Source organism: Pogona vitticeps, chromosome 1 (assembly GCF_051106095.1).
Source record: "Pogona vitticeps strain Pit_001003342236 chromosome 1, PviZW2.1, whole genome shotgun sequence".
NCBI lineage: Eukaryota > Metazoa > Chordata > Lepidosauria > Squamata > Agamidae > Pogona > Pogona vitticeps.
In genome coordinates, this window is record NC_135783.1 from 274,180,166 (window position 1) to 274,193,386 (window position 13,221).

At 41.0% G+C, this 13,221-nt stretch overlaps 1 protein-coding gene across 1 annotated transcript in view; it reads left to right on the forward strand.

Annotated features, from left to right (window-relative positions):
- LGR4 (leucine rich repeat containing G protein-coupled receptor 4) overlaps positions 1-13,221 on the forward strand; it is a 122,027-nt gene that overhangs the window by 43,801 nt on the left and 65,005 nt on the right. The window contains exon 2 of the mRNA XM_078382971.1: positions 1,166-1,237. Within this exon, the coding sequence (XP_078239097.1) occupies positions 1,166-1,237 (72 nt within the window). The remainder of the gene's footprint in view (positions 1-1,165; positions 1,238-13,221) is intronic.

Genomic DNA, 13,221 nt, shown 5'->3' on the forward strand with positions numbered 1-13,221 from the left:
AAGGTGCAGAGTTTATGCAAGCACATTTATTGTCATGACTGTCCAAGAAAACACAAGGAAGGGGCTGTAGCTCTGTGAAGTTATAGAGAATCTTTTGCAGACAACCGCCTTGGAAACTGTGGCTGAGAGAAAACAAAATTATACAGTTGAGATATGAAGAAATAGGTTAGCCACACGTTTTACCTTGCATCTGATTTGTGGTAAAAACATATTCTCTTGTCAGGATGATGCAGGAAAGCAATCTATGCAACAGATAGGTTGGATTGCTCCATGTTGTTTGGGCTCCAAGTTCTCTGTGTTATAGCCAACTTCCCACCTTTATTATTTCTATTAATAGCTTCCTTATTACTATTATTATTATATTTAAAATTGTGCTTCACATTTTCTTACACAAAGCATACCAGAGAATGATGGGAAGCCAGGTGGTTTTTATATTCTCCATTTGTATATTGGCAAGTTTTTTGTTTGTTTGTTTTTTTGAAGATGAAAGAAATAATACATTGCAGTAAAACTTGGGAGTACAATTTTGCAGTCTGAAGTTCTCCTGTGCAGGGTTCTAGTTAGCTAGGCTCATCTCCCAAATACTCTTGTTTCATTCCCTTCCCTGCCACCTCCAACCCCCAATGGCCAGTCAGGATGCCATGTCCACTGTATATGCTCAGTCATTAGTGGAATTGCTTTCTTCTCCTTGTATCACCACCCCCAAAGTTACTGTTTGCTTGTTTGTTTATTGTGAAAACCTTGTCCCCCCCCCCCCAAAAGCCTTCTAATACTATCCTTTTGTGCTTGAGAGGAGTGAGTTTGCATGCACACAGACTGGCATTCTTGAGGACAAGTTCACACTTAATGAATTATATATCATTGTAGGGCTTACCTGCTCCACCAGTGATGCTTACTGCAGGTACAGCTCTTAGCATAGATTTAAAAATTCTGTGGGGAAAATTCTGTGCAGTATGTTTTTTTTTCCTCTTCAGCCTGCTTTTTGGGCTATTGTGTTAAAATATACATTATTTAAACATAGGTTTATTTATGTATTTATTTGCTGTGGATTCTTTTCACTGTCATAGCAGATAGCTTCCTCAGGTTTGTCCTCTAGACACAATAATAAGTTCACTTGATCACCATTCTGCTCATATAACTATGTCTTTTCTCACATACATTTTAGGGATATCAGCATGAACAACATAACAAGGCTACCAGAGGATGCTTTCAAAAATTTCCCTTTCCTTGAAGAGCTGTAAGTATTAGATTAATTAATTAATTAATTAAATGATAAGGAGGTTTGCTGAACACATACATGTAAATACTGATGTGAGAATCAACTGTGAACAAAGAAGGTATTGTATTTATTGTTAATAAATGAAAAACGAAACAACATATATGCAGTTCAAAGCCATATGGGATATATGAGATCTTTTTTTTTTACACCAATTGTTTTAATTGTGATTGCAATGATGCCATAGTCTGATTACAGTGTTAGGCAAAGATGAGGGACTGTGTAATTACCATTATTTAAATGGCAGCGTACTAGCCTGATTGTATAGCTTCTGTAAAATTTTCTACAGTTAGAAAATTTTCCATCAGTCCTGTTTGAGAAGATATGGGGGTGAGTGGGTGGGTCAGAGCATGGAAACAAGCATTTGTTTGAAAGTAGATATCTCTGTTTCTTACTTTCTGTCTCTCTTTTCAAAAAAAAAAACAGTGACTCCTTCCTTGAAGCTCATATGTGCTTATTAAGAGCATTCTCTTTCCTTAACTGTTCCATGCTGAAGGGTGTATCTCCCCTAGTTTGTGCCCACGCATGTCTGCAGCCAAGCACGACTGAAAAATTGCTTGTGTATTAACATATGCAGGACTGGCAATGCAGAAGAGGGAGGGGTTCCAAGAACATTCTCTCCCCCCCTTAAAGACAGATCAGCTATCAGGGTTGCCAACAATTGAAATAAAAAATCTAGATGGGACCTGTTGTGGAAACAACTGCTCGATAATAGAGAGGGGAAATAGAGCCCAGTTGGTTGAGGGCATGGCTGGGTGCAGAGTCTATACTCACCAATTGTCACACATGTGGTAGTGGGGAGGGGTCAGTGAGCAGGATAGAGGAAGAACCAGCCTGTATCGCTTTTCTACAAATGAATAAAAAGTAAGAAAGGGTCAGTACTTTTCAGGTTGGTTGGCAACCATTTTTGCCCTCTCTCCATCTCCTATACTAGGAAATTACTTTAAAGGTCACAAAAGTAGCTGAGGCAAAAAAAAAAACCCACACAAAAAAAGAATATATGGACCTCTAAATGTTGTTGGGATGCAACTCCCATCAGCTCTGTCCTGCATAGTCTATATTGAGGAATTACAGGAATTGTAGTCTAGCAACCTCTCCAGAATCATAAACTCCTCCGTCCCACAGCTTTCCAGCGATTTCCAAATGGTGATGTCAAATACTCAGAACAGAACTTGGGAGAGTAATTTTTTGTCTGTAACTCCCAGAATCCCCTAGCTAGTATAGAATTACAGTGGTGCCTCTCATTACGAGCACTCCATTTGACGAAGAAATTGCTTTACGTCAAAATTTTTGCGATCGCCAAAGCAATCACAAAATGATGTTTCCTATGGGGGAATTTCACTTTGCGATGATCGGTCCCCTGTTTTGGTAACCGATCATCGCAAAGCGATGATTTTCGCACTGCTGATTGGCAGTTTCAAAATGGCTGCCGGGTAAAAAAAATGGCCGCCCACTGTTTTCTGGCATGGATTCCTCGCTGCACAGGCAGCGAAAATGGCCGTGCTATGGAGGATCTTCGCTGGATGGTGAGTTTGAAGCCCCTAGGAACGCATTAATCGTGTTTTAATGCGTTTCTATGGGCTTTTTAAAATCGCATGACAACGTTTTCGTTTTACAGCGATTTTCATAGAACGAATTAATGTCGTCATGCAAGGCACCACTGTATAGAAAAGTGAATTTGGAGGGGGCCTCCAAGGCCATAAACTCCAACCCCTTGCTTAATGCGGGAATACAATCAAAGCATATCTGCCAGGTGATTATCTAAGTTTTTCTTGAATGCCTCTAGTGTTGGAACATTCACCAACTCCCGAAGTACAGTGGGGTCTTGACTTACGAACGACCCTACTTGTGAACAATTCAACTTACGAACCCGCCCTATAGGGGAAATAAGGACTCGATATACGAACTTCCCTCGAGTTACGAACAGGAAAAAAAAGTGCCCCCTCCCTCCCCTTAGAGGCTTCTGGAGGGGAAAAAAGGGTCAGAAACTTAAAAATAAATGAAAGAAAGTCACTTGCCAGGCCTTGGTAGCCCCCAAACAGCAGGAAAAAGAGCAGGAAACAGCTAAAAGCCCACACCAGAAGGGAGTCTGGCAGCCATTTTGTGCTTTTCTCCGCTCCTGCACCCTCCTCTCCCCACCTATCAGCTGATCAGCTGGCTCTGAAGAGGCTTGAGGAGGCTTGCTCAGCACCTAAAAAGCCTGCCTGTGTGTCTTTGTGCTGAAAAAATCAGCACAACATGCTTTAAAACATGATTTAAAATTGGTTTCGTTGAAAAAAAAGATTTCTACAGTGCTTTGCAAACTGTTCCCTGCCTTCCTCGTTTCCTGAACCTAAGGCAAAAAAAGAAAAAATATCCCCCTCTAGTGGCAGAAGACGGAATAGCAGCTTCCCATTAGTTTCTATGGACGGAAAAGAGCAGATACAGATTAAAGGGTTTCCAATGCATTCCTATGGGAAATGCAGATTCGACCTAAGAACTTTTTGACCTAAGAACCACCTTCCAATACGGATTAAGTTCGTAAGTCGAGACCCCACTGTAACTGGTTCCACAGTTGTACTGCTCTAATAGTTAGGAAGTTTTTCCTGATATTCAACTGGAATCTTGCTTCCTTTAACTTGTGCCCATTGTTGTGTGTCCTGTACTCTGGGATGATCAAGAACAGATCTTATCCCTCCTCTGTATGACAGCCTTTCAAATAATTGAAAAGTGCTATCTTATCCTCAGTTTTCTTTTCTCAAGGCTAAATGTGCCCAATTCTTTCAGCCTTTCTTCATAAGGCTTGGTTTCCAGCCCCCTGATCATCCTTGTTGCCCTCCCCTGAACTTGTTCCAGTTTGTTAACATCCTTCTTGAAGTGTGGTGTCCAGAACTAGACACAATACAGTACTCAAGGTGAGGCCTAACCAGTGCTGAATAGAGGGGGACTAGCTCCTCACAGGATCTGGAAACTATACTTCTATTAATGCATCTTAAAATAGCATTTGTCTTTTTTGTAGCCACATCACACTGTTGGCTCATATTTAGCTTGTGGTCTACGACAATTCCAAGATCCTTCTCGCTCGTAGTTTTGCTGAGCCAGGTCTCCCCCATCTTGTAACTGTGCAATTTGTTTCTCTTTCTGAGGTGCAGTACATTGCACTTAGCTCTGTTGAATTTCATTCTGTTGTTTTTGGCCCAGTGCTCCATCCTATCAAGGTCATTTTGAATGTTGTTTCTATCTTCTAGGGTATTAGCTATTCTGCCCAATTTGGCATCATCTGCAAATTTGACAAGCATTCCCTGCACTCCTTCATCCAAGTCTTTAATAAAAATACTGAAGACGACTGGGCCCAGGATTGAGTCTTGGGGTACCCCACTTGCTACCTCCTCCCAGTTAGAGAATCTGTGTACGATTCTGTAGCCAGTTGTGTATCCACCTGACACTTGATCTATCCAGCCCACACCTAGTTAGCTTGTTAATCAGGATATCATGGGGCACTTTGTCAAAAGCTTTGCTGAAGTCAAGATATACTACATCTACAGCATTCCCTCTGTCTATCAGGGAGGTGACCTGATAAAAAAAACGAGATCAAATTAGTTTGACAGGATTTGTTCTTGACAAATCTGTGTTGGCTTCTATTTATTACTGCCTTGTTTTCTAGGTGCTTGCACAATGACTGCTTTATGATCTGTTCCAGAATTTTGCCTGGGATTGATATCAGGCTGTCTGGTCTTTAGTTCCCAGGTTCCTCTTTTTTGCCCTTTTTGACGATAGGGACAACATTAGCCGTCCTCCAGTCCTTCGGCACCTCTGCCGTTTCCCATGATTTCAAGAAAACAATGGATAGCGGTTCTGAGAGTTCTTCAGCCAGTTCCTTCAGTACTCTTAGATGCAGTTCATCGGGCCCTGGAGATTTGAACTTGTTCAAGGTGGTAACGTATTCCTTGACTATTTGTTTATCAATTTCCAGCTGCAATCCTGTCCCCCCCACTTGCACTTCCAATTTGTTTGTAAGTTCATAGTCTGTCTTATGGGAAGAGACTGAACTAAAATAGGAGTTGAGAACCTCTGTTCTGTCCTCTGTTATCATTTTTCCATCTTCATTGCGGAGCTGTGCCACTATGTCTTTTGTTTGTCTTTTGCTACTTAAATACCTGAATAATGCTTTTTATTGCTTTTAGCATCTCTAGCTAACCTCAGTTCATTCTCAGCTTTTGCCCCCCTAATGCCATCCCTGTATTTCCTTGCTACTCATCTGTACCCATCCTTGGTGGCCTGGCCTTCTTTCCACTTCCTGTACATGTCTTTTTGGGTTTTTAGGTCCTCCCTGAGCTTTTTGTGAAGCCACATGGGCCTGTTTTGCCGCCTCCCCCCTTTTTTCTTGTTGGACTGTTTGTAGTTCTGCCTTTAGAATTTCTTTTTTTTTTAGAAGCTCCCACCCTTCTTGGACTCCTTTTCTTGTTAGGATCTCCTGCCATGGGACCTTACTTATCTTTGTTCTGAGATTATTTTAAAATGGCCTTTTAAAAAATCCAGCAGAAGTGTACGATTCCACTCTGCTTCTGTTTCCTTTGAAATCAAGAATTCTAGAAGGACATGGTCACTCTCGCCTAGAGTTCCCCTTACTGCCACTTCCCTCACCAAGTCATCTCTGTTGGTCCGAATCAAGTCAAGGATAGCAAATGCTCTAGTTTTTTTCTCCACTTTTTGTAGGAGAAAATTATTAACACAAGCCAGGAATTTCTTGGAAGGGCCATACTTGGCACAATATATCTCCCAACATATATCTGGATAATTGAAATCTCCCATCACTACTATGTCGTGTCTCTTTGAAAACCCTGCAATTTGTTTTTCAAAAGTTTCATCCGCTTCCTCTACTTGATTGGGTGGTTGGTAGTAGATTCCAACTACCAAGTTCCGTTTGTTTTTTGCCCCAACTAGATTGATCCAGATGCTCTCGATGGGACAGCCAATCTCCTCCTCCTGTATTTCTGTGCAGGAATACGTTTATTGCATATACTGCAACTCCACGTCCCGTTTTATTCTCTCTGTTCTTTTTGATCAGTTTATATCGTTAATTCCTGTATTCCAGTCATGGGAGTCATCCCATCAAGTTTGAGTTCTTTTTTGTTTCCCATATTCCTTGCATTCATATACAGACACTGGAGGTTGTGTTATTTGTGGCTTGTTTGTCTTTGTGCATTTTTATGAATATTATTATGATTATTGTTATAACTATTATTGTTGATGTTGTTATTGTTGCCCTTTTGATCAGTTTGGTCCATTCCTCTTATTGTGTGTAAGGCTTCATCTACCCTTAACTCTGCGCTCGCATCCCCCTCCCCCTCAGTTTAAAGCCCTCCTGATGAAGTTCTTCATGCTGTGCCAAAAACATTCTTCCCAGTCCTTGTTAGACGCAAGCCATCTCTTGCTAGTAGTTGTTCTTCCAGGAAGCTTAGCCCATGGTCCCAAAAACCAGATCTCATTGACACCACCTTCGTAGCCAGTCATTCACCCAGAGGATCTTCCTTTCTCTTTTGATTCCTCTTTACCGGTAGGATGTGTGAAAAAACTATCTGGGTCCCAAAGTCCTTGAGTTTCCTTCCCAGAGTTTCAAAGTCAGATGTGATTTCTCGGTAGCTCCTCTTGGCTGTGTTCTTTGTTCCCACATGGACAAGAAGAAAGGGAGATGTATCTGTAGATTTTATGAGTGATGGCAATCTTTCCATCACACCCCTTATCCATCTTCCAGGGAGACAGCATACCTGGAGAGTCCATGGATCCTCCCGGCATATATTGCTCTCAATTCCACGTAGTCAGCAACTGTATTCTGCTACGGTTCAGCCCTATTCATGTCCTCCTGTGGGGTCTCCTCTGCGTCCTGTCCGACAGACTCTTCTTCAAGTAACTGAAAGCGGTTTTGTACTACTGGGGAAGAGTGTCTTTTCCTTCTTTTGCTCCTCACTGTGATTCTTTGCCATGGTGGGGATGCTGCATTTGGTAATCCAGAAAGTAATTGTCCCAAACTGTGACTGAGAACATTTGAGTGAGCCAGCACAAGGAGGCTCTCAAATTGGGACAGGTTGAATAAATTGGCCTATTCAGATTTTTGCTAGCCCAGCTGCTTCCACATACCTGTATCAATCATTTTGTGGCATGTAAGCCTGAAAGGCACAGAAATTACCCATGTTCTTCCACTTCAGAAAAAAAAATATATATCCCAAAATGTCTGAAAGTTGCTTTTACGCTGCAGTCATGATTGTGTAAATCCGGACTAATTTCTGATGCATTTGCGTCCAAAGAACAAGCAATAAAATAAACAAATAAAAATATGAAACAAAGTAAATGGAATATAAAGGGTAGTGACCATGGTTATTTTAAAATGTTTTCTCTAGCATACATTCCAGTAGGACAGATGTGTGGAAGCCTGTAGCACTCTGTTGTAAATAGCATTTTACACAGTGGTTTCAGAATAATTTACAAGACAGCATGGTATAGCATTTCAGTGTAAATATCATAAATCTGGGTTGCAGCTGCTCCTGATTGTTTGTCAGAAACATTTAAAAAAATCCCCCAGGGGACTGAATTCAGTGCTCTACATTCCAAATAACAATACAGTATACAGTAAGCTGTGAGGTTCCTGATTTGAACATTTCCTTGATTATGTATCCATTCATTAGGTATCCATAGGAAAACAACTCTACTGTTGCCCAGTCACTAAGCCATAGAGAAGATACAAATATTAAGCTTCCTTTTAGGGTTGTTGTGGCATGTTCAAACTATATGTGAAACCCTCTGAACCTTCTAAAAGCCCCATGTAATTGCAAAGTCAGTGGAAATACAGAAGTAGAAATATTTGAATCATGAAAAAAAGTCCATGTGCCAAATATCTGTTGTGTAGCATACCCATTTCTGCCCCCTTCCTTTATTATTTTATATCCTTAAAATAAATAACTCTTCCAGTATAGTTCATCCATTCTCCCATAAATAATTAAGCAATAAAATTAGGTGGGTGTTAGTCTCTGTGCAGCTTCTGTAAGTCTGGGATATGTCCTGAGGTGAGGAAAGGCAGAACCTTTAACCATTAAATATTGAATTTTACTGCACAATGCCTATTGTATAGTGTAGCCTCAGAAGAAAAAAAGAAACACAGAGGAAATTGCCTATGGACCTAAAAAATCCGGATCTAACTGATTTCTTTCATTTCTTGGGTTCTTTATTGGCATGTTTCTTACTTTTATACTCAAATGAAAGAAACAACAGAGTTTGGAGGTAATGCATTATAAATAATAATCTAGGTATAAAGAGGGAAGGAATGAAATCTCATAGTTGCTGATAACTTCCCTCTTTTTTTGAGTAATGAGTAACATGTTTCTGTTGCCCCAAAATGTCATCACAGATTTTTAGCCATGTTTACATATCTCTAAAAAGTAAAATTTCACTAAAAAGAAAACACTAGTAATGTGTTATTATCACATTACTCTTTAAGAGAAACAAGTTACTTGGGAAAAAATACAGTGTATAAAAAGTAACAAATTATTGTTTAAATGTAATTTTTCCAAATTCAAGAGAGAGAAAGAGAGCCAGACAGAAATGTAAGATTTTTAAAAATTGTATGCATACTGTTCAGCTCATAATGAACAGTAGAAATGACCTTTTCATATACCAGTGACGACGAACCTATCTCATGGATGCCATAGCTGTCACGCAGAGCCCTTTCTGTGGGCACGTGAGCCATAAGTCGCCATATCGTTACTCCCCCCCCACCGCAGCCAAACCTTGGGAAGCGGCTGCAGCCGCAGTGCTCGCACTTCGATAGCCGGCGGGCCAGGATACAGAGCAACCGGCACTGGTGGTGGATCCAGAGTAGGGTCCCGAGGCACCTCCATGCCCGAGTTTTCCCCTTCTGCTGCTACTTCCAGTTTCGCCACTTCTGGTTCCGCTGCCGCTGCCTGCCACCAGCTGGTTCCCCCCCCCACCCAAGTTTGGGCACTTGGGCCCAAAAAGGTTCGCAACCACTGTCCTATAGTAATAAAATGGAAGTGCATATCAGATGTATAATTCTGTGGTAAGTATAATTAAAGAGCTGATTCTGTAGGTGACACCGGACTTAATTGTATCTCAACAGAGTCAAAAGTATACCTATTCGGTTCTTTCGGGAAGGAGGACTGGTCAGTCCTCTAAGCCTATATAGCTTTGGGTGAAGATAGCTATTTTCTTCCCAGTGAACAATGTCATCTTTGCGTGGGAATTGGGAGGGAAGACACTGAAATCCCCAGAAGCAGAGAAACTAAAAAAACAAAACAAAACCCAAAAACAAAACCTTTCACCAGCTTCCTTAGTGTAAAGTGTGGCTCCACCCAAGGACAGGAGCCTCAAGGAAAGCAAAACAAATAGCAGTCATATTTCTGCTACATGTTTTGATGATCTTTGATATAACCCAGAGATAGATTAACCAACAAACTTAAAACATCTTCCACTACATGTCATGAAAACAGAGGGCATTTGCGAAGAGTAAGCTCTTTGGTATAAGAGTTTAAGTACAACTTCATACTAGTGAAGTTTCTGCTAGCTCAGGGGGACTTACTCTTTCCCTAACTGAGTGTGCTAAGCTGCCTGAAAATAGTCTGAAGGGTTTCTGAAGCTAGAGTGGTCCTAGCCGCCTAGAGTGGTCCTTAGTTGACCAGATAGGCGGGATATAAATAAAATAAATAAATAAATAAAATTCTCCCCATCTTTTGCTGAAAAAACTACTGTTTTTGATTTTTGTGTCCAGGCTCTGCTGAAGTGGTGTAGTGACATTCAGTGTAATGCCTTCCTTTTAAAATGCTGGCTTGTTGGCAAAATGAAGGCAGGTTTAGGGATGCATTCTGAATACCTTATGTATATTGCTGATGTATACTGCTGGCACGATATCTGAATAGCTATAAATAAAACTGGTGCCCAAACTGGTTCAGAGGAAAGAAAGGTTGTACGATTCTCTTTTTTCATGTGTCTCATGACTTGTGTGGCATCCTTTGTTTTCTGCTGGTCAATACCTATTAGAACAAGGTTGGGTCGTGTTTTCTAATTCAGGGATGGAGGGTTGTATTGTCTAAAACCCAGATAAGTCATTTAAAGGCAGTGTAAATTTATCCTTATCATATTTGTGTAGTTAGTTTGTTCCTCTCTTTTCTCCTTCTGTATAGCTTTTAGAAAAGGTGTGTGTTTATTTGAGATGATACCTAATTATTGAAACTACAATCTTAAATACTTATATGAAAAATCAGTTTAGGTGCAGGCACTAGTCTGATTTGCAGTTTGTAGTCCCTGGGAGTCTTGCAGAATTTATTAATAATGTTGAAGTTCTTTCTCCTCCTCTGTAACAGATACTCATCTGGAAGTAATTTACAAATGACTGAAATGGCATTGGTCAGAGTCTATAAGGAACAGCAGACCACCAAGGGCTTTTGCCATATACCATTTAATGAGGTGTGTTCTCTTCAGAATGTTAACATGGAAATGCAACAGCCTGGAACACAGTATGGAAATTATAAATCCTGGGAGTGTTTGGCTTCAATTTCTTAACCTTTCTTACAAATATATCAGGCAATTTTTTTTAAAAAACCACAAAAAGACAAAAAACCCAACAACATGTGGGGCCTTAAAGACTTACATTTTTTTAACCTTTTTCAGACTAGGGATAGGGTAAAGGGTACAAGGGGTAAAGGGGGATAAAAGGGGAGAAGGAGAACATACAATATACTGCCATAAAATCTTGTTATTCACGTTACAATGTCTTGTCTATTTTCGGCCTTTCTGTAGTTTGATTGCCCTTCTAGATTTCTACTTACAGTTAGTTCTATGTTTATCCAGTTCTCTCTATTGACTCAAACCATTTATATAGTAAATCCCATTGTTCAGTTGCCTTTTGTATTGGACAGTCTTTCAAGACTTCTGATAAAATGTCCATCTATGATACTTTCCTAATCTTCTCCAAGAGCTTCTCTTGTTTTGGTATCTCCAGTATCTTCCAGTTCTTAGCATAGAGAATTCTGGCTGCTGTGACTGTGACAACCCCAGACCTACTGGAGTATGCCACACTATAAATATGCTGCCACCAACCATTCCCTATAAGAAGTCACACAGACCAGGAATGGATTTTAACAAACAAAAGAACAAGGTTTATTTAAACAACAAACAGGGTAAATAAAAAGATCAGGTAAATAAGATACTGTAACGTGGCTTAGTCTCAATCATACATACAACAGTTTGGTTCACACAGAACACTTTAAAGTAAAGCACAGACCCTGAACCTATCAGTTCTGGCTACCCAGATAGAAACCTGAACCTATCAGGTATGGACTAACTGACACACAGTTGTACTCAGTCTGACCCACAGACTCCAACTCCTCACTCTCCACACAAGCTCCAAATATATATACAGTACAGCTCCTCCCCCTGATGTCCCGCCTTCCACTCCCCATAGGATGGAACTTTCCCTCCAAACCCATGACAGACAGGTAACATCAGTGCTGTATGTGACACCTCCCCTCTTTATAAGTTGTTTTGCAGGGGAAAAGCTAAAGTGCTTTTCTCCAAAAAAACAACCAAGATCAAACACATAAAACAGTTATACATTATAACACAATACCATAACCCATACTTACACTCTAGGTTAAACATATTACTTAGGCATTTAAACATTCATATTTACAATACATAAAGTTACCTTTATTAATACAAACCAAGACTGATCAATAAACAGGTACAATTAACTTTTGGTCACCAAAATATACATAGTCCATATTTCTTCGCCGTCTTCACTCTTCGGGTCTTCTTGACAAGGCGTCAGCAACACAGTTCATTGACCCTCTGACCACCTTCACTTCAAAGTCATAATCTTGCAGGTTTAAAGCCCACCTCATAAGTTTACTATTATGGGTTTTCATTGTCTTTAACCACTGCAGTGGTGAGTGGTCAGTGCACAGAATAAAATGTCTTCCCCAGATGTAAGGCTTGGCCTTCTGGATCGCGTATACTATGGCCAGGCACTCCTTTTCCACGGTTGAGAAATGTCTCTCACCTTTCTGGAGTTTCCTACTCAGGTAGGACACTGGATGCTGGTCACCATTTTCATCCTCCTGGCAAAGAACTGCTCCTACCCCGCTGTTAGACGCATCGGTGTAGATGATGAACTCCCAGTCGAAGTCTGGAGCACGCAGCACTGGATAATTGATGAGCGCCTCCTTCAACCTCCGGAACGCCTCCTCACAGTCGCTGGTCCACGGGATGCGGTCATCAGTCTTCTTCCGCGTCAGATCGGTCAGCGGAGTCGCCATCTCGCTAAAACTCGGGATGAACTTTCTGTAGTAGCCCACCAACCCAAGAAATGATTTGACTTTTTTCTTGGTGTTGGGTCTGGGCCAATCACGAACGGCTTCTATTTTGGCCTCCAGGGGTTTGATCACTCCTCCCCCTACTATGTGACCCAAGTATTTTATTTCTGGGCTACCCAGCTGCAGTTTGTTCTCTTTGCAGGGCCTAGGCCAAAGCACTTCCTCCCCTGGGTTAAAGTGCCTCTCCCTGGCTTTCTGGTCATACCAGGTTTTCTGTCTAACCTGAGCTTGCAGGTTCTCTGCTGCTAGCTCTAGGTTTCTCTTTAGGTCATTCATTAAAGATTCTATATATGTCACAACATCTTGTGGGTCATCCTGGGTGATCTGTTCCCAATTTTGTTTGATTAAATCAAGTGGCCCTTTCACCCTTCTCCCAAACAAAAGTTCAAACGGACTGAACCCGGTACTGGCTTGTGGCACTGATCGATAAGCAAACAAAAGGGATTGCAGCTTCTGGTCCCAATTGTTTGGATTCTCTGCCAAGTGAGCCCTAATCATGCGCATCAGAGTCCCATTGAACTTCTCCGTTAACCCATTACTTTCGGGGTGATAGGCAGTGGTTTCCTTGTGTTTAATTCCACAGAT